General features: G+C 35.9%; 1 protein-coding gene across 3 annotated transcripts in view; it reads right to left on the reverse strand.

Moving 5' to 3' along the window:
• The window catches only part of FSD1L (fibronectin type III and SPRY domain containing 1 like), a 73,161-nt gene that overhangs the window by 6,474 nt on the left and 45,215 nt on the right, over nucleotides 1-21,472 (reverse strand). The window contains exons 8-13 of one of the 3 annotated variants that reach the window (XM_058302581.2): nucleotides 19,743-19,841; nucleotides 14,762-14,891; nucleotides 14,083-14,115; nucleotides 9,225-9,325; nucleotides 8,502-8,753; nucleotides 4,894-4,982 (exon numbers count right to left, since the gene is read on the reverse strand). In XM_058302581.2, the coding sequence (XP_058158564.1) occupies nucleotides 4,894-4,982; nucleotides 8,502-8,753; nucleotides 9,225-9,325; nucleotides 14,083-14,115; nucleotides 14,762-14,891; nucleotides 19,743-19,841 (704 nt within the window). The remainder of the gene's footprint in view (nucleotides 1-4,893; nucleotides 4,983-8,501; nucleotides 8,754-9,224; nucleotides 9,326-14,082; nucleotides 14,116-14,761; nucleotides 14,892-19,742; nucleotides 19,842-21,472) is intronic. The other 2 variants (XM_004462341.5, XM_004462340.5) reach the window with 2 other exon arrangements.

Below are 21,472 nucleotides of genomic sequence, written 5' to 3' on the forward strand. Positions count from 1 at the left end.
AGACTTTAAATCAAATTAGAATTTCAGTGATCCTTAAATTTCTATTTCATAGGCAGAATGTCACATATGTTCACATTAACAAGTTCCAAACAAATAGCCTTCATATTTGAGTTGAGGGTAAGTGCAATGGCTAACTCAGATTACTTTAGAACTACAGAGGCCAAAAGAATTCTCCGTGGTAGCAAAACTCACTGGAGCTACACACAGGAAAGGGGATTTAGGGCTGTAGAAACAGAAGATCCAATCTAACCAAAAGACTCTATCACTACTGCGCCTAAACTTCATAACCAAGGGAAGTGTGCAAAGAACCACCTCCTTATCCTGATTACTGTTTAAGGTCTTGATAAAGAGGCTCTGGCCCAAGACCACAGGAATCTTAAGCTACCAGAAAAAAAAAATGATGTGATGATTATCTTGTTATTAAAACACTTCTGCAATTAAAAAAAAGAAAAAAAAAATCCATTGCAATTGTCATTTCTTCCCCACAATAAAGCCTCTTGAAATCTTTAAGAAGGGCTCTTAGAAAAGAGCACAACAGCATCCAGCCAAACTTGCCGTATTCTACTAATTATAATAAATGTGAATGAGTTTATAAAAGATACAAATGCTTTGTTTATGAACATAAAAGTTCTACAATTCAAGAAAATGAAAAATAATTGTTTTAGAATAGTCAAGAGAATTAAAATATGAAATTGTGGGTGAAGTGGATGTGGCTCAAGCACTTGGGCACCTGCCCACACCACATGGGAGGCCCCGGGTTCCATTCCCGGTGCCTCCTAAAGAAGATGAGTGAGACAGCAAGTTGGCGCAATGGGCTGGCATGGCAAGCTGACACAATAAGATGATGCAACAAGGAGACCCATGGAGAAAGGTCAGTCTTTTCAATAAATGATACTGGAACAGCTGGATATCCATATGCAAAAAAATGAACCTCAGCTCATACCATATAGAAAATTTATACAAAAATTAACTCAAAATGGGTCACAGACATAAATGTAAAACCTAACACTGGAATGTCCAAAAACAGGTGAAGATATTTGTTACTTCAAGTTAGACAAAGAATGATCCATTGAAAAAAAAAATTGGATATCATTGAAATGATAAACTTCTTTTTGAAAGACACTATTCAGAAAAAGAAACAAGGTATAGACTGGAAGAAAATACCTGTAAAACATTCGTCTTAAAATTCTCATATTCCTAATATAGAAAGAACTCATAAAACTCAATAATAAGAAAACAAACAACCCAGTTAAAAAAAGATTTTAATAGACACTGCACCAAAGAAATTATATGAATGGCACATTAACACTTGAAAAGATACTCAACATCATATTCAGGAAAATGCAAATTAAAACCACAATGAAATACCACTACACACCTATTAAAATGGCTTAACAACAAGTAAATTGGACAATACCAAGTAATGGCAAGATATAATAAATTCATATACTGTTGATAGGAATGCAAAATGGTACAGCCACTTTGCAAACATTTTGGTATTTTTTTAATAAAGTTAAATATATACTTTCTGTATGACCTAGCAATCCCACCTTTAGGTATATTTATCCAAGGGAAATGAAAACATACATTCACACAAAAACCCATTACAAATGTTTATAGTGACTTTATTCATAATTGCCAGATGTTGGGAATAACCCAAGTGTCCTTCAACTTGTAAATGGATGAATAAACTGTGGTATCTGTGCATATTAACATATGTACGTGAAATAGAGCAATAAAAAGGGACAACTGATAAATGCAACCACATGGATAAATTTCAAATGCATTATGCTACAGAACCAAAAGGATACATTCCATATGACCCCATCTGTATGACATTCTGGTTAAAGGAAATCTATAGGGACTAAAAATTGATCAGCAATTGCCAGGGACTGGAATTATTGGATAGGCTTACTGCAAAGGGGCATGAAGGAATTTTCTAGGGTGCTGGGTATGTTCTCTGTCTCGATTAGGCACACCACCATAAATTATATCTCAATAAACCTGATTTAAAAAAAGAAAAAAATTAATCTTGTATACAAAATATCTAATAGTCATCTAAATTTTAAAAAAAGCACACTTTCAATGAAAGGAATTTTTAATCAGTTGGAAGATACATTTCTAAATATGACATTTACTGTAATTAAAGTTTCATTAGTTGAAATGAAAAATAATAAAAATTCACTACATATCTACTATCACTACTATCTACGTGAGATAGACTCAAATTTAAAGTGAAATCTAGCCTTTTATAAAAGTCTATCTAAGACTTAAAAAAAAAAAATTGTTGAGTTCCATATGGTAAACAATTCATCACTGAATGATCCGGAAAACCAGAAAAAAAAAATACAAAACAAAAAATATCTACAATACAGCAAACATTTGTATTTGGTTTGTGGCAAAATTTAAAATCAAAGAAAACCCTTCTAATATCTCTAAGCACTTACCTATGAACAATGGCTTTATTGATTAATCACTTTAACTTTTTAATGGAAATTAATAGCCTTGGTTACTAGCATTGTTTTAAACTAAGATTTTAAGATAAATAATTACTATCAATTGTGAGATTTAAAAGCATCATACTACTTCTCATAGTTGGGTAGTAGCATTTGGGGGTGATGACAGAAGAAAACACATAGAAAACATTCCACCAAGTCTGTAGAGGAACATACCATCCTGATTTGTAGAGGTAATACAAAAGTAAGTTATCTCAACTGGATCCCAGAAGCCCCCATGGCAGCCTAACCTTATGTAGAAATGCAGAGGATTGAGAGTTGGGAGAAGTAGTAACATTTGAGTAATAAAAAATATAGGGAAGCGAACTTGGCCTGATGGATAGGGCGTCCACCTACCACATGGGAGGTCCGCAGATCAAACCCCAGGCCTCCTTGACCCATGTGAAGCTGGCCCATGCACAGAGCTGATGTGAGCATAGGGAAGTGGACTTGGCCTAATGGATAGGACGTCCACCTACCACATGGGAGGTCTGTGGTTCAAACCCCAGGCCTCCTTGACCCATGTGGAGCTGGCCCATGTGCAGTACTGATGTGCGCAAGGAGTGCCGTGCCACGCAGGGGTATCCCCCACGTAGGGGAGGCCCATGTGCAAGGAGTGTGCCCCCTAAGGAGAGCCACCCAGTGCAAAAGAAAGTGCAGCCTCCCCAGGAATGGCGCCGCACACACGGAGAGCTGACACAACAAGATGACGCAACAAAAAGAAACACGGATTCCCAGTGCAGCTGATAAGGATAGAAGCAGTCACAGAAGAACACACAGCGAATGGACACAGAGAGCAGACAACTGGGGAGGGGGTAGGGAGGGGAAGAGGAAAGAAGAAAAAAATATATATATAAGACCAAGTTTTATTTTATGTGGAGAAACATGAATTTTCTTTATGTAAATCAACCTGAATTTGTGTGAATACATATACATATATATATAAAGCCTACCACACACAAGCAGTCATTTGATATTTGATAAAGGTGACACTGCACTACATTGAGAAAAGGGTTATCTTTTCAATAAATGATACTGAGTAATTGGAAACCCATTTGTCATTAAAGAATGTATTTGGGCCCCTACACTTCACATCTTACACATGAATTCTATGTTTTACTTGCATTGTAAAATGTAAATGCAGTCTACATCTAAATGTACAAGGTAAACCTTTTAGAAGAAAACAAGAATATCTTCATGACCTTGGGGTGAATAAAGATTTCTAAAATAGAACACAAAAAAGTAAACCAAAAACTCATAAAAAGTGATCAACACTGAAATTAACAACTTTTGTTGATCAGAAGACACCAAGAAGAGAGGGAAAAGGAACACCAGAGTGGAGAAATATTTGCAATACATGTATATGGAAACAACTACATAAAGAACTACAAATCAATCAATTTAAGAAGTAGGAATGCAATTCACAGAAATACAGGCAAAAGACTGGAGCAGCCATTTCACAAAAGAGTATACCCAAATAGTCAAGGAACACAAAGAGGTGCCCAAAATCAATGACAACCAAGGAAATGCAAATTAAAACCACAACAAAATATACATCATACCCCACAGCCTAAAAAATGAAACAAAAAAACAGACAATAACAAATGTTGACAAGTAGGTATGAAGGATGCAGTATATAAACTCTTCTTATATACCACTGGTGGTCAACTGATAAAATCACTTTGAAAAACTGTTCAGCAGTACCTATTACAGTTCATTATACACATACCATATTATCTAGCAACCCCAAACCCAGGTATATATCCAATGGAAATATATGTATATATTCACCAAAAGACATGAACAAGAATATTCCAATAGTTCTATTAGTAAATGCCTCCAAGTGGAAACCACCCACATACCCAACTAAAAGAGAACGGATAAACTGTGTCATATAATAGAAAACTACACAGCAAATGAGACTGAATGAAATTCAGCCACATCTGACAACATGGATAAATCTCACAAACATAATGTTGAGCCCCAAAGCATACTGTTTGATTCCATTTATATAAAATTCAGAAAGAGGCAAAATGAATTTATGGTACTAAATCTCAAGATAGTGGTTCCTCTTTGGGGGAAGGCCATTAGACTAGAAGTGGACAGAAGGGAGCTTCTGAGGTTCTGGTAATATTTCCATCCGGGTGTTGGTAACAAAAGTGAGTTCAGTTTCATGAAAATTCATCAAACTGTATGCTTATGATTTATGTTCTTTTATATATTAAATTTACTTCAATAAAATATACTATAAATATACAGCCTATCACAGATTTGGAGGAGGATGGATTGGGCAAAAGGAGAGAAATGTGAAGAAAAATAAGATATTACCTCAAATATGCAGCATAGATTACTCTCCTTGAAGCTACCAAACCAAATAAAATATAAATTAGGTACTAACCATGAAACCTGGTAGAACTGGCTGAGTAAATTTTGTCTTAAAGGAATACAACAACTGTTTTGAGTTTGCATCATAGAAAGAAAGTTGACCTAAAAAGAAGGAAAAAACAAAGCCTGATTTTATTATACAAAAAATAAAACATCTAATTAAGCCTAACATATAGTCATGTATATAACAACTAAATGCATATTTGGACATTGGTTTTTTTGTTACAATTTATTTTTAAAAAACCTTAATTCTCATTTGAAAATCAATAGTAAACATGCTTAAGTAAAAACCCAAATCTTACTTCTCTCTTCCTTGTTTTCAAGACCATTCATAATCTGGCACCATCCTACTAATTCAACTATAAACTATTTATTTTTATCATTATTTAACAAAGTCTCATTAGTAAAAACCACTGCTATTACTTCCTCCTTATTTATACTATAACCAGTGCCTTTACCCAAATGCTATCATCATTTAAGGTTTAGTCTATTAAACAGTCATCTGACTACCTGAAGACAGACTCTGAAATGACATTAGTCATCGCTGTTCAGCTTTGCTAATCCTCTTACAGTCCACCTTTCAAGATGCTCATACCACTAAAATAACCCTGTCTTTCTGATCTCCTAACTGTCCAACCTAATGCCTTCTTACAAGTATTATCACATGTTTACATTCTACTCCCATGGCTATTCTCTTGGTTTATATCCTAAACTTGAGGAAAATTTCTATCTCTTCCTTTTTCTCCTATTCTAAATGTAGATAATTTGTCCAGGCCCTCTTCTTTCTCTACAATTGTCCATTAATAACCAACTACCCCCAAATAGAGGGAGAAAAAAAAGCTAACGTGTATGCCTCCTTTTAAGAGCTAGCTGCTTGACATGCTTTAGTTCAAAATATTAAGCAACCTACATGTATGCATAAAGCTAGCAAACAGTAGAACAGGAATGCTTAATTACACATTTCTTGTCAATCTCAAGTAGCCACACTCAGTGAAGCAGCAGTAGCTCTACTTCTTTCCTGAGTTCTAGCTCTGAATTTCTGCTTGCTTGCCAGACAAGGCACATGACTGTCCTGCTGCCCCCTCACTTTTCCCCCCAGGACTAATGCTCCCCATTCTCTTGATGACCTTCCATCCTCAGGAACCTCAGAATCATCATCAACTCTTTTTTGTCTCTCCCCACAATCCATATTCAATTACCAGGTCCTATGAATTCTACTTTCACAAATTAAAACGATTCTTCCTCCTGATTCCCCTCTTGCTCAGTCCCTTGTTATCAATCACTTAACAAACACTTACTAAAGGCCACATGTCAGGCAGTGAGGATACATAAGCTAACAACGGGCATGTCAGGAAGCGAATGTGGCTCAATTGATAGGGCATCTGCCTGCCTCATGGGAGGTCCAATGTTCAAACCCAAGGCCTCCTGACCCATGTGGTAAGCTGACCTACGTGCAGTGCTGATGCGTGCAAGGAGTGCTATGCCACGCAGGGGTGTCCCCTGCATAGGGGTGCCCACGTGCAAGGAGTGCACCCCACAAGGAGAGCCACCCCACACAATAAAAAAAAAACGCAGTCTGCCCAGGAGTGGTTCCGCACACACGGAGAGCAGACACAGCAAGATGACTCAACAAAAAGAGACACAGATTCCCGGTGCCACTGATAAGGATAGAAGCAGTCACAGAAGAACACACAGCGAATGGACACAGAGAGCAGACAACTGGGGGGGAGGGGAAAGGGAGAGATATAAATAAAAGATAAATCTTAAAAAAAATAAAGTGATAGTTAAAAATGAACATAGCACAACTGGCATGTCACCACTAAAAATAAATCAAGCAAGCCCCAATTTTTTCCTTTTTAGTAACAGTATGGTTGATAGTCATGGAATTATTTGGGCACATGTTACTTAAAATAGTAAAATCTGGTTCTGAGAATGGATTCAGAATTGAATTCATTGACCTGGACTGAATTAAACTGAGTTGCCAGGCATTGAATTCAGTGACAAAGGTCACTATTATTTTTACAATTTATTATTAGCTTAAAGTATCAACCCACAGAGAAGCATAAAGAGAATTACTTCTGTTTCCTAGTTAATTAATATGCCATCTTCAAAAATTTTATGATTTAGGTGACAGGAGAGAAGATAGTTATCAAATAAATCATTCAAAAAATTAATGAAGTTTTGCAAAAGATAAATATCAAGTTAATTTTTAGATGATGTCAACAGGAGGTAAGGCTCAGCCATATCCCTTAACATGAAATCTAGGAAGATAAATGTAGTATTCCTCACTTGAGTTTAAAAACAAACCTACACTGCTCAATAGAAGAGGAAAAAGGTATCGAGAGAAGTCCATGAAAAAAGATCTAGTGGGTAGGTGGCTACAAGGTCAATGTGGTTCCAGTGCTGTTAAGTCGTATTACTAGAAAGAGTGTTGCCAAATCACTGTGCTCTGCTAGTCATGGGTCAGGTGTTCTACTTTGGAAACCAAACTTTAAGAAATACCTTGACAAAATAGTATACAACCAGAGGAGATGAAAAAATCAAATAGTAAGAGAAAGAGCTAAAGGAACAGAGAATGTATAGTCTGGAAAAACATGACAAGAGAAGCAATGTTAGTAGTTTTTAAACAAATACAGATGGCCATGTGAATGTGTATTAGGGAACATAATTCTCAAGCTCAGAAGTTAGAGACGGGAAACAGACTTTGGCCCAGTGGTTAGGGCGTCCGTCTACCACATGGGAGGTCCGCGGTTCAAGCCCCGGGCCTCCTTGACCCGTGTGGAGCTGGCCCATGTGCAGTGCTGATGCGCGCAAGGAGTGCCGTGCCACGCAGGGGTGTCCCCCGCGTAGGGGAGCCCCACCCACAAGGAGTGCACCCATAAGGAGAGCCGCCCAGCGCGAAGGAGGGAGCAGCCTGCCGAAGGAATGGCGCCGCCCACACTTCCCGTGCCGCTGACGACAACAGAAGCGGACAGAGAAACAAGACGCAGCAAAAAGACACAGAAAACAGACAACCGGGGGAGGGGAGGGGAATTAAATAAATTTTTTAAAAAAATAAATAAATCTTTAAAAAAAAAAAAGAAGAAGTTAGAGACAAGCTAAGTTAAACGAAAACCTTCTATCCCAGAGCTGTCCAACAATGGAACAAACTGCTATATTTGACAATAGGCTTCACATTAAAAAAAGAAAATTCTTCAAGTATAGGCATGGCGACCACCTGCAGAAATAGTAGAATAACGATTGTATACTACATGACAGGTGTACTAGTAATTTCTAAGGTCTGCTCCAATTTAAAAAATCTGATTCTACCACGCTTTAGAGATGATAAAACAAGGAAGGAACTTAAATTGACAGAAAGAAACAGAGATGAAGACTAAAATTAGTAAAAATCTCAGATTTATTTAGTGTACTCTAGATAAGGCCTTTTGTGGCGCTCCAGACAGCATCTCACATCCCTCCAATCAATTCTAGAACTGAGATTATGCTTGTGAGCAAAACCTAGTTGATCAGAACAACTTTACTATAATACTAATATAAATTCTGTAAAGATGATTACCAATGAAAAGTACTAAATTATGTTCATTCTGATGAAATGACTTAGGAGAAAAAAAGCAAACTTACCTCCATCAAAATCACAAAATACACCTATTGTCTCAGGAACAAGAACATCCAAAGCTTTGACTTTATTATTATGTTTTGCTGCAAATGTGCTTTGTAGCCAGTTATTGACATGGATACACCAGCTTGTATTTGTCTTTCCCAACTGATCAAATTTCCCCAAAGTCTTGTATGCTACTCCCACACTGTAGGATTTACAATCCCTCTGGGCTTTGACCTCCCAATAATGTTGTCCACTTTCAATAGCGGTGTCTCCTACAAAAGATTAGAAAAGTAGACTTGACTCTACCTCTTCCAAGTGAAAAGCCTAACTAGTCACACAGATTTTTACCTATTACTCATTGCATAAAATAGGAGAAAAATTTTAATTCAAGTACTCTTTCTATGAGAATCATGTTGGTACAGAGATAATAAATATAGAATACCTGCTATAATTTAATATTACTATTTTTCTGAATATAAAATATTTCAGAACTCTGCTTACCATATTCTCAAGGGTTATACTTATATGTAAGCTGGACGTAGAGTTTTAAGAGTAGCAATAATAAGAAAATTTGAACCCCCCAGCTCCCACCCTAACATAATTAGGCTTCAATAGGGAGAAACTTCTGCAAAGATTTCAATACACAGGCAACCACTACAGCTCTAAATGCTTGGAAAGCCCCACCAGTGGGACTGCGATGCCATTCATCTCAGATAATGAAGAACTATTACACTTTATCCTACCCAGCACTGTGTATGATTCCCCAGTAAAGCGATCTCTGCTGCCTCTTACTGCTGGTGGCCTGGAGCCTATGGATGTCCGTTTGGGGGATGGTGTACCACTTCTATATAAAGAGGAACAAAAAGAAAAAGAAATACTTATGTTGTAAATGTTTCATAAATTAAAATCACAAATCATGAAAAGAACTTCTGAAAAGGTTTCTAATTATATTATGGAATATAATTTCATTTTATCTGAATTATTAAAGAGCCCTGACAATTATGAACACTCAAATGTAAGAAACTATCAACACAAAGCAGGAGGAAAGCACTAATGTTATACACACTGAGCAAGGCTTATATCAAGAACACAATTGAAACAAGAAACAATGCTGCAATGAGACAAGACATTACTGAATTTTAAAACACTGAACTATAATGGATTATAGTTTTCATTTCTTGCAGTTAAATTTAAATAAAAGCAAAGGCAAAAATAGGCTTTTTATAATCACAGCTAAATGTAAATAGGTGGAATTTTTGCTCTGGATCTTTTCTTCTTAAAAAGAGAAACAGCAATTGGCCAAATCCATGCATAGGATAATACCAAATATTATGAAGTATTTCTCCTACTAAAATGGACAGGTTCCAAGCTGAATTCCTTTACATGATTTGAACAGTACTAGGCTTTACACTAACTCTCAGAAACTCAAAATAAATGAAATCTCAAAAATATTTTTAAAATAACATTTAAATTATATTGAATCACTGCATTTAAAAAATAACAAAAATTTCTGTCAAGATTATTCTATACTTGGAGGGAATGGGGACTTTATATTCTCAGCAATAATTAGAACTAATACTTTTCCAGTACAGTTGCACTAGAATTTTCCTTCCTACGGAAAGATCGATCAGTATATTTTATAATAAGCTATCAACTAATACTGGAATAGCAACCCCTGACAAGGGCAAGGCAAGAACAAAGCTATAATTTTCAAGTCATTTCACATTATTTGCTGTAACTTCATTCTGCATTTATTTAAATGTTGTCTTGCTGCCAGAAAGCAGATTAGACAGTTTCAAAGAATTAACACAGTGAACTGAGAACTTCAACTGTTTTCTAGTGAATATTATATAGCATAACTATAAATATACAGTTACAGCATTCATAAATTTAGTTTAGCTCTTTCTAAGATGTCAAATGTTATTTTCGTAAAGATTTTTTTAAAAAGAAAAGAAAAAAAAGACACTCAGACAACTTATTGCAAGTTCTATTTGAACAGATAGCATGAAACTAATGAATAAGAATAGTTTAATTAAAATTTTTATCATACTTTTGCTCAGGGAGCCAGTTAACAGTGTCTTTGGGGGGAAAAAAAAGAAAACAAAACTTGAGGGGGGAAAAATCTCAGAAATGTTTTTTTGTTTTCCAAAACAGAGGGTAAAAATATAAATGAAGAAAGTTTCTACTCTTTATTGTGCATATCAATAATAATTGTTTAAACTAGTTCAAGTTTCTGCTTGACCAGGCTTTTTAAGTTAAAACTTGTTATTCAATACTATTTGGAATCATTAAGATGGATGAAAGTAAAACTATGCAAACATTTTCTCAACTCACTGATAACAACAAAAAACTTCTTCACAATTTTCGTTCTGATTAATTCTATAGAACCTGATCAAGAATGTCCAAAAAATTAATTACAAAAGACCTGTGTGATTTCAAGTATTGTATCTGGGACTCAGCAGAGATGATAACAGTACATTTTTCTCCAAAATTTTCTCCCAAATTAAAAGTTAGTTTTTAATTTAATTATAATTTTAACATGATCCTGTGGTTGAAATCAGTGGTTTTTAAACCATGCTCCCGAATCAAGGGAATCTACAGATGCCACACCGGCTGCTGCAGGACTCTGGGAGGAAGCCAGCTCTAGGACTCCTTCCCCACCTTACTAGTTATACTTTTCTCTTTTAGGTTAGGCTTCTTGAAACATTTCATTGGAAGATACTCCTCTGTTACATTTAAAAAAAAAAAAAAGTGTGTGAAAACCTCTGTTGTAGATATAACATTAGAAGATAAGCAAAGGAAGGAGTTAAAAATAAAATTGTTCTAACATGGCTTATAAATGAATTTTTAGGTCTCCAGAACCTCTATACAATACAAGAACTTAGCATGGTTTACATACAGTTATTCTCCAAAAGTTCATTTTTGAAACTGATTACCTGAAATGTAAATATGTTCTCCCTTGGAAAAAATGGATAGTAAGCATGCACATAATTCACTAAAGACTACCTAATTTAAAAGCTCATAATTCACATTAATCTTCTCCCTTCTGGGTTAATTCAACTGTAATTATCAGAAATTAATAGAAAAATAAAGCTTTAATTAATCCTGAATGTCAGTATTTGTAGAAAATGAGTTTTGTAATTAGGGAAGGGGGATGGAATATGACAAGTCTGAACACTAGCTTTCCCACTCTAATTTCACTTCAAACTCCAATGCTGATACTGTCCTTACACTTTACAGTCATGACTACGGTGCTTTTTCAGCTGACAGCTGAAGCAAAGAAAGTCAAAAGATTCTGTTGTGGGTAACTGGACAAGAATCATACAAAAGGAGATCAGAGTTTAGAGCAGATGTGTGATTACTGGCAAGGAATTAAATAAGCCATTCAGGACGGAAGAGGAAGCCCAGTGGGGCGAACCAGTGGTTCTCAAACCTGTTGCACATCAGAATCACTTGGAGAACTTCTTAAAGTATAAATTACCAAGTCTCACCCTGGACCTGAATCAGAGCATCAGAGGACTGGGTTCAGAAATAAATGTTTGTGTTTTTAAATTAAGAATTGAAGGATTCTGATGCTCAGCTTGGCTGGGCAGCCTTGAGGTAAACAAACAACAAAAACCTCCCTAACAAGCGGAAGAGGTTGAAAGATGGTGAAGAACAGACAGTACTTAACCTAACATGCCCTAAGGACCTGGTTGCTATGGCAGAAGGAATTTGCATGTGGGGCAGCTGAGGGAAGGAAAATAACCACCAGTAGGAATCACATCTCTTCCCTGCAGCCTTACTACACAGCTAGTGTGTATATATCTGGCTAAATGAATGGGCCCAGCAAACTGAGTAAATGGAATGTATTATTATTTTCCTGAGCTACCATCTTAAATTGGAGAAACACAGACCTTGGCGATTTTGTGATAAATTTATATGGTGCTCAATTGAGAAGGCTCAACAGAATCAGAATCAATCAGGAAACTTTTTCAAAATAAACGTAGCTTTCACCTCCCCAGTCAGCAGGCTAGAATGTCTATTAGGAAGGAATGTGCATATTAAAAAATATTCTGTAGGTAATTCAGGGCAATAAATAGTAAGGGAAAATACTGTGAATAAACAGAAATGTTTCACTTAGTACTGCTTCAAAATATGTTAAGAGCTCTTTTGATAACCAGGGAAAGAAAATTTTTAAAAGAAAAATTGATAACTTACCAGCAGTAAAGAAATAAAGGGAAAGCATGGGGAAAAGGAAAACAGATATAATTATTGAAAATGGCAGTTCAGTTTCAGAGAAAAGTTAAATAAGGAAAACTCTTCCACTGCAGCATTCCAGTCTTCTAAGTCTAGGTACATAGGCTCTTTCCCCACCTCTCTTACAGACACCTTGGCCACTTTATCTGAATTAAGGCTCTTTGCTACCTCAGGTCTGGATTGTTTCACCAACTTCCTAAATGATCTCTTCACTACTCAATTCATCTTGTTTACTGTTAACAGATAAACCTAGTTCTGATTCCCCTACTTTAAAATCTTCAAGTACTTCCCTACTGCCTACAAACAACTTGGCTTGGCATTTCAGGCTCTTCTGGATTTGGTCTCTAGCTGCCTTCTCACCCCTACACAGCACTATGCAGTTGAACATACCAGCTAAAGTATTCCTTAAACTCAATCTGGCTCAATGACTGTATATGGATGGATGGATGGGTGTATTATTATCTGATCTTCATAAATTAGGGCAAATTTCTTGAAGGCAGGGGCAGTGTTTACCCCATAAGTCCTACAATATCTAGCATGACACCCTGCACTCAACAATTAGTTATGGAAAGAAAAAAATTAATATAACATTCCAGAAATGGCTTACCTATAAAAACCCTTAAAAGAAGGGAAGGGAGAAAGACATAACCTGAAATGCTAAAAAATACAAGCAGTCTAAAAATCTTCAGGTGACCAAGTCAAATTACAAAGTCTATATAGTAAATCTAACAGCATTTTAAAATTTATAATACTCTAACTACAAAGTCACTTTCACCAATAATGAGCAAATGAGAGAGGAAATAAATTGAAAAGAAAACTTGTTCTGGTTTCTGGTAAAGAAATGTGGTATCTTCAAGTTAGCACATTATTACTCATGTAATTTGAAATGATTCATCTTTCTGGCACTGTTATAATAATATAAGCAATGACCTTTGTTTTTTATCCTTGATGCTTCTGCAACTGCATGATTATTATAAAATATAGACTATTTCAAACCTGTCTAGTGTCAAATACAAATACAAGCAAAGCCATAATGTTAGCTATACTGAATACAGCACAAGAAGGAAGATGCCAGATAGGAGTAAATATAGAAAAAATCAAGTGTGGGAAAATAATTCAAGAACGACTTCAAAGCAGAGCTTATTGTTTTGTTATCATATACAATAAAATCCAAAGAATATGCAGCACACTATAATGCTGTAAGTTCAAAACATAAGCTATCAATACAGACAGTCTACACAGAGCAGTATTTTAGCTTATAAAGGCTGCTGCAATGGCTTCTGCTTATTGGTTAAAAAATTAAAGTTACTGAGCCAAGCTAAATACACTAAGTCCTAAAACTACACAGACATAGATCATCACCTTGTATGTTTCTTCAGTGAAGTAACATGGAAACTGTCAGATAAAAATAGGCAACTGTTAAGAGAGTGCTTTATATCTTAGAGTTAGCAGTTTATAATAAAATTAGACCAGAAGTCTGATGAGGAAATGTCCCCCTTTTTTTTTTAACTTATTGCTATAACTCAGTGACATTTACCTTGCTTAGTAAGTTTGAGCAAAACTGTCCTCTGTTTAAAAAAGAAAGGTTCTCCTGCCTTCATAATATCTAAATAAGTTCTGACAATAATAATAGGTTCTCAAGCCTTCCCTTTCTGCTCATAATGTTGCTGACCAGGGACAAGCCTCTGGGGTAATAGATGCTAAGAGTTTTCTGTCAGTGCAGACCTTCAGGGGTGACACAGGCCAAATGAAAGTCTAAGGTTCAGGAATTATAACAGGAACTTTTCTCTAAGCAATCCAAGTTTCTGTGTCCATAACTTTAAAGAAATGGAGTACTAAAATGTAAATGGAGAAGAAAAAGATTAAAAAAGAAACTAAGAGTTATGAAAAATGTTAATGATAAATTCAAGTACTGACAAACTACTATATTTTTTACTTTAATGTTACTAACATCATAAATCATATCCATCTATAGATAGAAAAAGAATTTCATTACTAAAGTTATTGTAAAATAAGAATCAGATTAAATGAACTAGCTTACCTGCCCTTGTTCTCTTTTCCTTTAATTTTACTTTCTTGACCTTTTCCTCCAGTAGGATCCCATTCTACACAGGTATCTTCAACTTTCAGGTTCAAATGGGATGATGAGTTATCCAAGCTGAAGTTAAGTGCTATCCAAGACAACATTTCAAATTATTGTTTTTTTTAAAGGAGCATACCTCCAATTTCTAAAGCACAGCTTTCATCCTCACATTACTTTCCTACTGAGTTGATGCAACATTGTACTCAGAGAATAAAGTTCAAATTCCTAATCCGACATTTAAGGCCTGTGATGACAAGTTTACCACCCCTACCTAATTTCTCATTATTCTTCTTTGTATACCCTATACTCCTAACCAAATACAATCTATTTGCACGCCATTTGGTGTTTCTACTGGTGTTTCTATTCCTTCTGCCAGAACTTCTATCAGCACGCAGTAACCTCAATTTGTTATTATCAATTGATTATGAGTTGATGCTATGAACTAAATATGAAGGGGAAGCTACTAAAATTATGATGAAAAGAATATGATATGGTATAAAAACATACAGTCTACAGCACACATATTTTCCCTGGCATTCTGTTACCTAATTTCATACTGAAACTCTCAGTTTCAAGTCAAGACAAGCTTAAAGAAACAGGGGCCATGATGGCAGAATATAACTGATGTAGATAATTTACATGGCAACAAGCAGAAGGTGGGAAAAGGGCCACTTAAGTGGAAAAAACAAAAACAAAAAAACCTTGAAACAAAACTATACTTTTCAGAATATTTTATATTTGGGGGAACTGTCTGCACTATTCACAAGACTCACAGTGTAGTAAGGTATTATGTTCTCTCTCTGGAAAATGAGGGTAACATAATTTAAATTCATTGATTATCAGCTGAGCAAACCATAGTTCTTCCTATTTTAAAATGCAATTCCCAGAATCTCTATCTTAAAGCAAAGTGTCATATATTATATAGTTGCCAGCTAATCTGCTTCTATTAGTTATATTTTCCTCCAAAGTTCAAATTTCTGAACTTCTGAATTTCTGAAGAAAATTTCCCTTACAATACTTCATTTCACTTAAGGCTACTGCTTTACTCAGCTAAGGCTTCAGTGTCTCTGTGAAGCATGCATCATCATCAAACAACAAAATAAGCATATAAAAACCCTAATGTTTACCCAGTGAATCAAGAACTCTTTTCAACTCTGCTGTTCTGTAAACAGCACTTTAATTTTAACTATACATCTGACCCATTGTTCATTGTCCTTATTTATAAAACATCCTAAATAAAAATTTACTGACACAAGAATTTCTAGGAAATGTCTTACTTTCTAAGTTAGAAGCTTTCAACATCTACATCTAAACAGAAATGAACTTACAGAAAGAAAAAAAATGCATTTCTTCAGTAAAAATGGAAATAGAATTCCTTAATGGATAGGACACTAAAAAGTGAAGCTACACTCTGCTTCTGCAAATAAGCAGTTTAATCTAGTAGAAAACACACTGAGCTGCAGTGAAGCCCTGTATTACCAAGAAATAAACAGCCTGAAGAAAACAAGGTTAATCTCTGTATCAGATAATAAGTAATGTATGTGAGGGCATCTACAGTTTTGAGAGAAAGAAAAAATGGATTTAAATCTAAGTGCCATCAAGTCTCAAATGCTTCTTAAAATCCTAGACTATTCTCTATTGTTTGACTCGATGGGCAGAAGGACCAGTAGCAATCCTGGTATCAAGAGTGGCAAGAACAAGAATACCTCCACCTGAAAAGAGAACGATCGAATATGACAGACCCAGATGGAAAGTGATGGGCTTCAACCCCAGGGGTGCAATCTCCTCCCCACCCCTGCACCCTCGTTTGGATACTATCTCTTTTGGGGAACTCAGTTAAGTCATAGAGACTCTATTATGACAACAGGGATCATAGAGTAGATATGTAGTACAGTAGAGTTAAAAACAAAAAACAAAAATAGACCAGCCTTGAAAGCAAGAGCAGGTCCCAAATGTTAGTCCTGGCCTGGTATTAAGTACTGCAATATAACTGGATATTAGTTTCCATATCTTTCTGTGAAAATAAGGGACTAAAGACCAGAGTACAGATATTTTTCATGTGTTTAATTTGTGCTGGTCATTGCTTTCTTAGCGCTATAAAATATTACAGCCACTACCATTTGAGATTGGAGAATTATTTGAAATTTATTAATATGACATGATTTACCTTCACAGGGAAGGAAGGGATAATATACCTTAAAATTTTTGGTCATCAGAACCTGCATTACTCTTGACACTATTGGCAATTTCAACACCAGAAGAGACAGTGCTACTTATATTGGAACAGCAGAAGTAAACAATTTTGCAGTTTTCCATACCAAGGACCGTAAGTGGCAGGATATGAAATTCTGAGATGCCTCACTATCTACCTCTCTCTCCCCTTCTCTTCATTCATAAGCTTACTTCTATTGGCTGGCCAAAAAAAAAGTAGCAGCAAGCCAAATAAATTAGTAAAGAGTTGTTCAATGTATTTTCTTGAATCTGGACTTTTCCTATGGAGCTATTGCTCTCATTAGTAGCCACTCCAATGATATAGAATAACTCTAGAAAACGTGTGGCCCAAAGCCACATTAGAGACATTGTTCTGGGTTTCCCTGACTGTCAGGATCACTGTTTAGTGTGTCTCAGGGTTGAGTTCCAGTCTATTCCCATTCCAGGTATTTACCCAACAGTGACAAACCCATAAAAAGAATAAAATCAACTTAGTCTCTCTTTCTAAATCCCTTGGATTCCCTTGGCCTGGGGATTTAGGACCCAAACACTGCTAAGACCCGAACACTGCTAAGAGATGCCAGCCCAGCTCCAAGAAAACTATAAAAACCAGAATTTACATAAAATGCAACAATTCACTACATTAGGTCCAAGTTTGATCACTAAATATAAAAAGTAAATTAAAAGAACAGAATAAAAAGAAATGATGCTCCTAAAGGGGAATTATGATGATGATAATAATGCAGTGTCACCCTACTAAGGACTCAGAACAGTTCAAGTTATGCAGAAAGAGAGTATCTGCCTAAGACTGTGATTATAATTTGAAATGGTAAAAATCTCTGAAGAAAAATCTCAGTGTGATAAAACACATAAGTGAATATAATTACATTTCTTGGCTAAGTTATCTATAGTTCTCAAATAAAAGCATCGGATAACTCAACAAATTTCTTCAAGTTAGTTCTTTGTAGACCTTTGTGATATATATTTTCCTGAGTATGTTTGGCAATAACATATGGGCCTCATATTTTGTTTTCTTATGATAGGGTATTTTTATATCATCTTCCAAATCATAGCAAACTTCTGGCATGTAAACCCACTCAAATGCTGTATGAACTAAAAGTAACCGGAGAAAAAAAAAAGTCACTGTAACACCCTGTAAGGCCCAAAAACCTACAACAATGTGTAAGGTTTCATTCTGGAAGTGACCCAGACAACGGTTTCACAATTGGGAGGATACCTACAATTATGACGTTCAAATAGGGAAATACCTGGATAATCTTCTGCAATAAAAAGGAGTTTTAACTAAATCCAAATTGATCTGAGAGAGAGATCAGAGGTTCCAAAGCTGGCACAGAACTTGGAAAGGAATTATTATTCAGATCCTTCCTAGTTAATTCAAGTCATTGAAATATCTGCATTTTGCTTTCTTCATATAAAAAACAGGCATCAATAATGTCCAGGGAAGCAGACTTGGCTCAATGGATACAGCATCCGCCTATCACATAGGAGGTCCACAGTTCAAACCCAGGACCTCCTTGATCCATTGTGGAGCTGGCCCAAGTGCAGTGCTGATGCGCACGAGGAGTGCCATGCCATGCAGGGGTGTCCCCTGCACAGGGGAGCCCCACGTACAAGAAATGTGCTCCGTAAGGAGAGCCGCCCAGCGCGAAAGTCCAACATGCCCAGGAGTGGCGTTGCACACACGGAGAGTTGATGAGTTGCAAGATGATGCAACAAAAAGAAACACAGATTCGCGGTGCCACTGACAAGAATAGAAGCAGACACAGAAGCACACACACAGCGAATGGACACAAGAGAGCAGAAAACTGGGGGGGGGGGAGAGAAATTTAAAAAATAAATAAATCTTTAAAAAAAAATCTAATCTATAGATCTCAAGATGATTTTACTAATCAAATGAAGAACTGTGAAAATGCTCTATAAGCATTAATAAGATTATTTATTAATAGTAATTAAATAAATAAATTAATAGTAATTAATAAATAAACCTGAACTGTGCAGAAGATGTGCTTCCTCCATTATTGAGCCACAATGCATTCCCTGGGAAAACTGGGCAAATCTCAGTGATGGCTGCATATTTATACTATACTGAAATCCTGTAAACTAAGCACCCACCAGAAAATACATCGTCATCTCAGTCAGTTTCACCCATCTACATACAATCATAAAGGAAAACATCTCAGTTGATTTTACCCATCTGTATACAATCATAAAGGAAGCCCTCCCACAATGTATGCATACATTGTTTAAAATTTAAGTTTGAATGATAAAATATTTTAATACAAAAAAAAAAGGATGCCTTTTAATGATTCAGAACTTCTAGGATTTTCATGACTTGTAAAAGAGCTAGCTGAGAGGTCAAATGAGTATACTTAATTGAATTTCAAATAATTCATTAATTCCAGAAAGTATTTATTGGTAATTTTCTATATTCCAGACACTGATGAAACAGTAGTAACAAAGCCTTCACAGAATATTTCAAGTTTAGTCTTACCCTGGTGATCTGGTTAATCAATGTGCAGCCAACTTTGTTACTTTTTTATTTATTAATTACTGAAGTCCTATTTTCTCCATCTTATAATCACCACTTTTGGGATTTTGGGTAGCGAGGAGAATGCAACCACACATGAAATGCTTCCTATCAACAAAGTCTTGAATAACTTTAGATGCTAAATTTTGTTTTATCTCTACAAATAACTTCTGATTTTACCTTTGGTCTCTAGAGTGACAGGATCAGAATATTCTCCAGCCACAGCCTTGTTACAAGCTCGTACTCTGAAATTCATGTACTTTGAATCAAATTTTAAGCCTGAAAAAAATAGAAATGGTTTTCAGATATGAAAAACTAGAATATCTACCCCAAAGACTGAGTATACACCTTCAAACTGATATTTTTCCTCCCTTAGATATATCTACTTGGTCAGAAAGAATAAAAATTTATATGGGTGATAATGCTTAAAATAAGAGGAAGTATGACTTACCTACAATTTTTTTTTTTTAACTCTGATATATCAAAAGGGTGCCTTTTCAAGTCTTGTTAAAAATATTATTTCATTTAAGGAAAGATGCCACAATTTATAATAATATCAAATTCTGAAAAGTAGATACTCTACAGAATTTTTTATATTTATAAGCCATTGTCTGTTTATGTGAAAATGAATTTAAAAAGAGAAGCATAGAGATTAGTAGCACAAACTCTGAAGTCAGCCATAGATTAGAATCTCAGGCCAAAAATTAGGGATCTTTAGGAACTTCACCAAGCCTGTTTTTTGTTTTGTTTTGTTTTTCCAAGCTTATTTTGTATCTGTAAAACAGGAATGATAAAGTCAACCTCATAACTGCAAGGATTAAATGAGATGACTGATGGATTAAATGAGATTAAATAAAATACATAGCTACGGACAAATATGAGTGGCTCAATAATGGTAGCTATTAATATTGTTCACTCATGACAAACTCTGACCAACTCAGGAAGTATTTGGCCATTTCAAATATCGACAAAGTCCCTAATATATACTGAGATAGGTTTTTGAAGGATTTTCAAAAGGCTAGCATGCAAATTTCTAATATCATGCCACAGCTCTATTTTATTTTAAGTACTAAGGTGAAGCTGATCCTAAAAGGGTAAAAAGCAACAGTATTTACAGTACCCATGAAATGTGGGTATTGTGTACATCTGAAAAATTAACATCCCTTTTTTTTTTTTTGAGGTACCTGGGCCAGGGATCGAACCTGGGACCTTGTATGTGGGAAGCCAGCACTCAACCACTGAGTGACATTAGCTCCTGAGTTGGTTTTCTTGTGGGCTTGTTGTTGTCTGTTCGTTTATTTTTTTGTTTTTAGGAGGCACCAGGAACCAAACCCAGAACTCCTATGTGGGAAGCAGGTGCTCAGCTGTTTGAGCCACATCTGCTCCCAACAATTTTTTTTTATTTTTTAGGATTTATTTTTTATTTATTTCTCTCCCCTTCCTCCTGCCCCTGTTGTCTGCTCTCTGTGTCCACTTGCACTCGTCAGCGGCACTGGGACTGTGTCTCTTTTTTTAGTGGCGTCATCTTGCTATGTCAGCTCTTCATGTGTACAGCACCACTCCTGGGCAGGCTGCGCTTTTTTTGCTTGGGGTGGCTCTCCTTATGGGGTACATTCCTTGTGTGGGGGGCTCTCCTACGTGGGAGACACCCCTCCCTGGCAGGGCACTCCTTGTGCGCATCAGTACTGTGCATGGGCCAGCCCACCACACAGGTCAGGAGGCTCTGGGTTTGAACACTGGACCTCCGTAATGGTAGGTGGACACTCTATCAGTTGAGCCAAATCCGCTTCCCCACAACAACTGTTTTATTTCATCAGAAAACCAAGATAAGAATAAAATAAAATAAAAATTTAAAAACTAAATGTTAATCTGAAATATTGTTTTCAGAACATACCTTTATTCTTGTTTTA

This window comes from Dasypus novemcinctus, chromosome 8 (assembly GCF_030445035.2).
Source record: "Dasypus novemcinctus isolate mDasNov1 chromosome 8, mDasNov1.1.hap2, whole genome shotgun sequence".
In the NCBI taxonomy this organism is placed as follows: domain Eukaryota; kingdom Metazoa; phylum Chordata; class Mammalia; order Cingulata; family Dasypodidae; genus Dasypus; species Dasypus novemcinctus.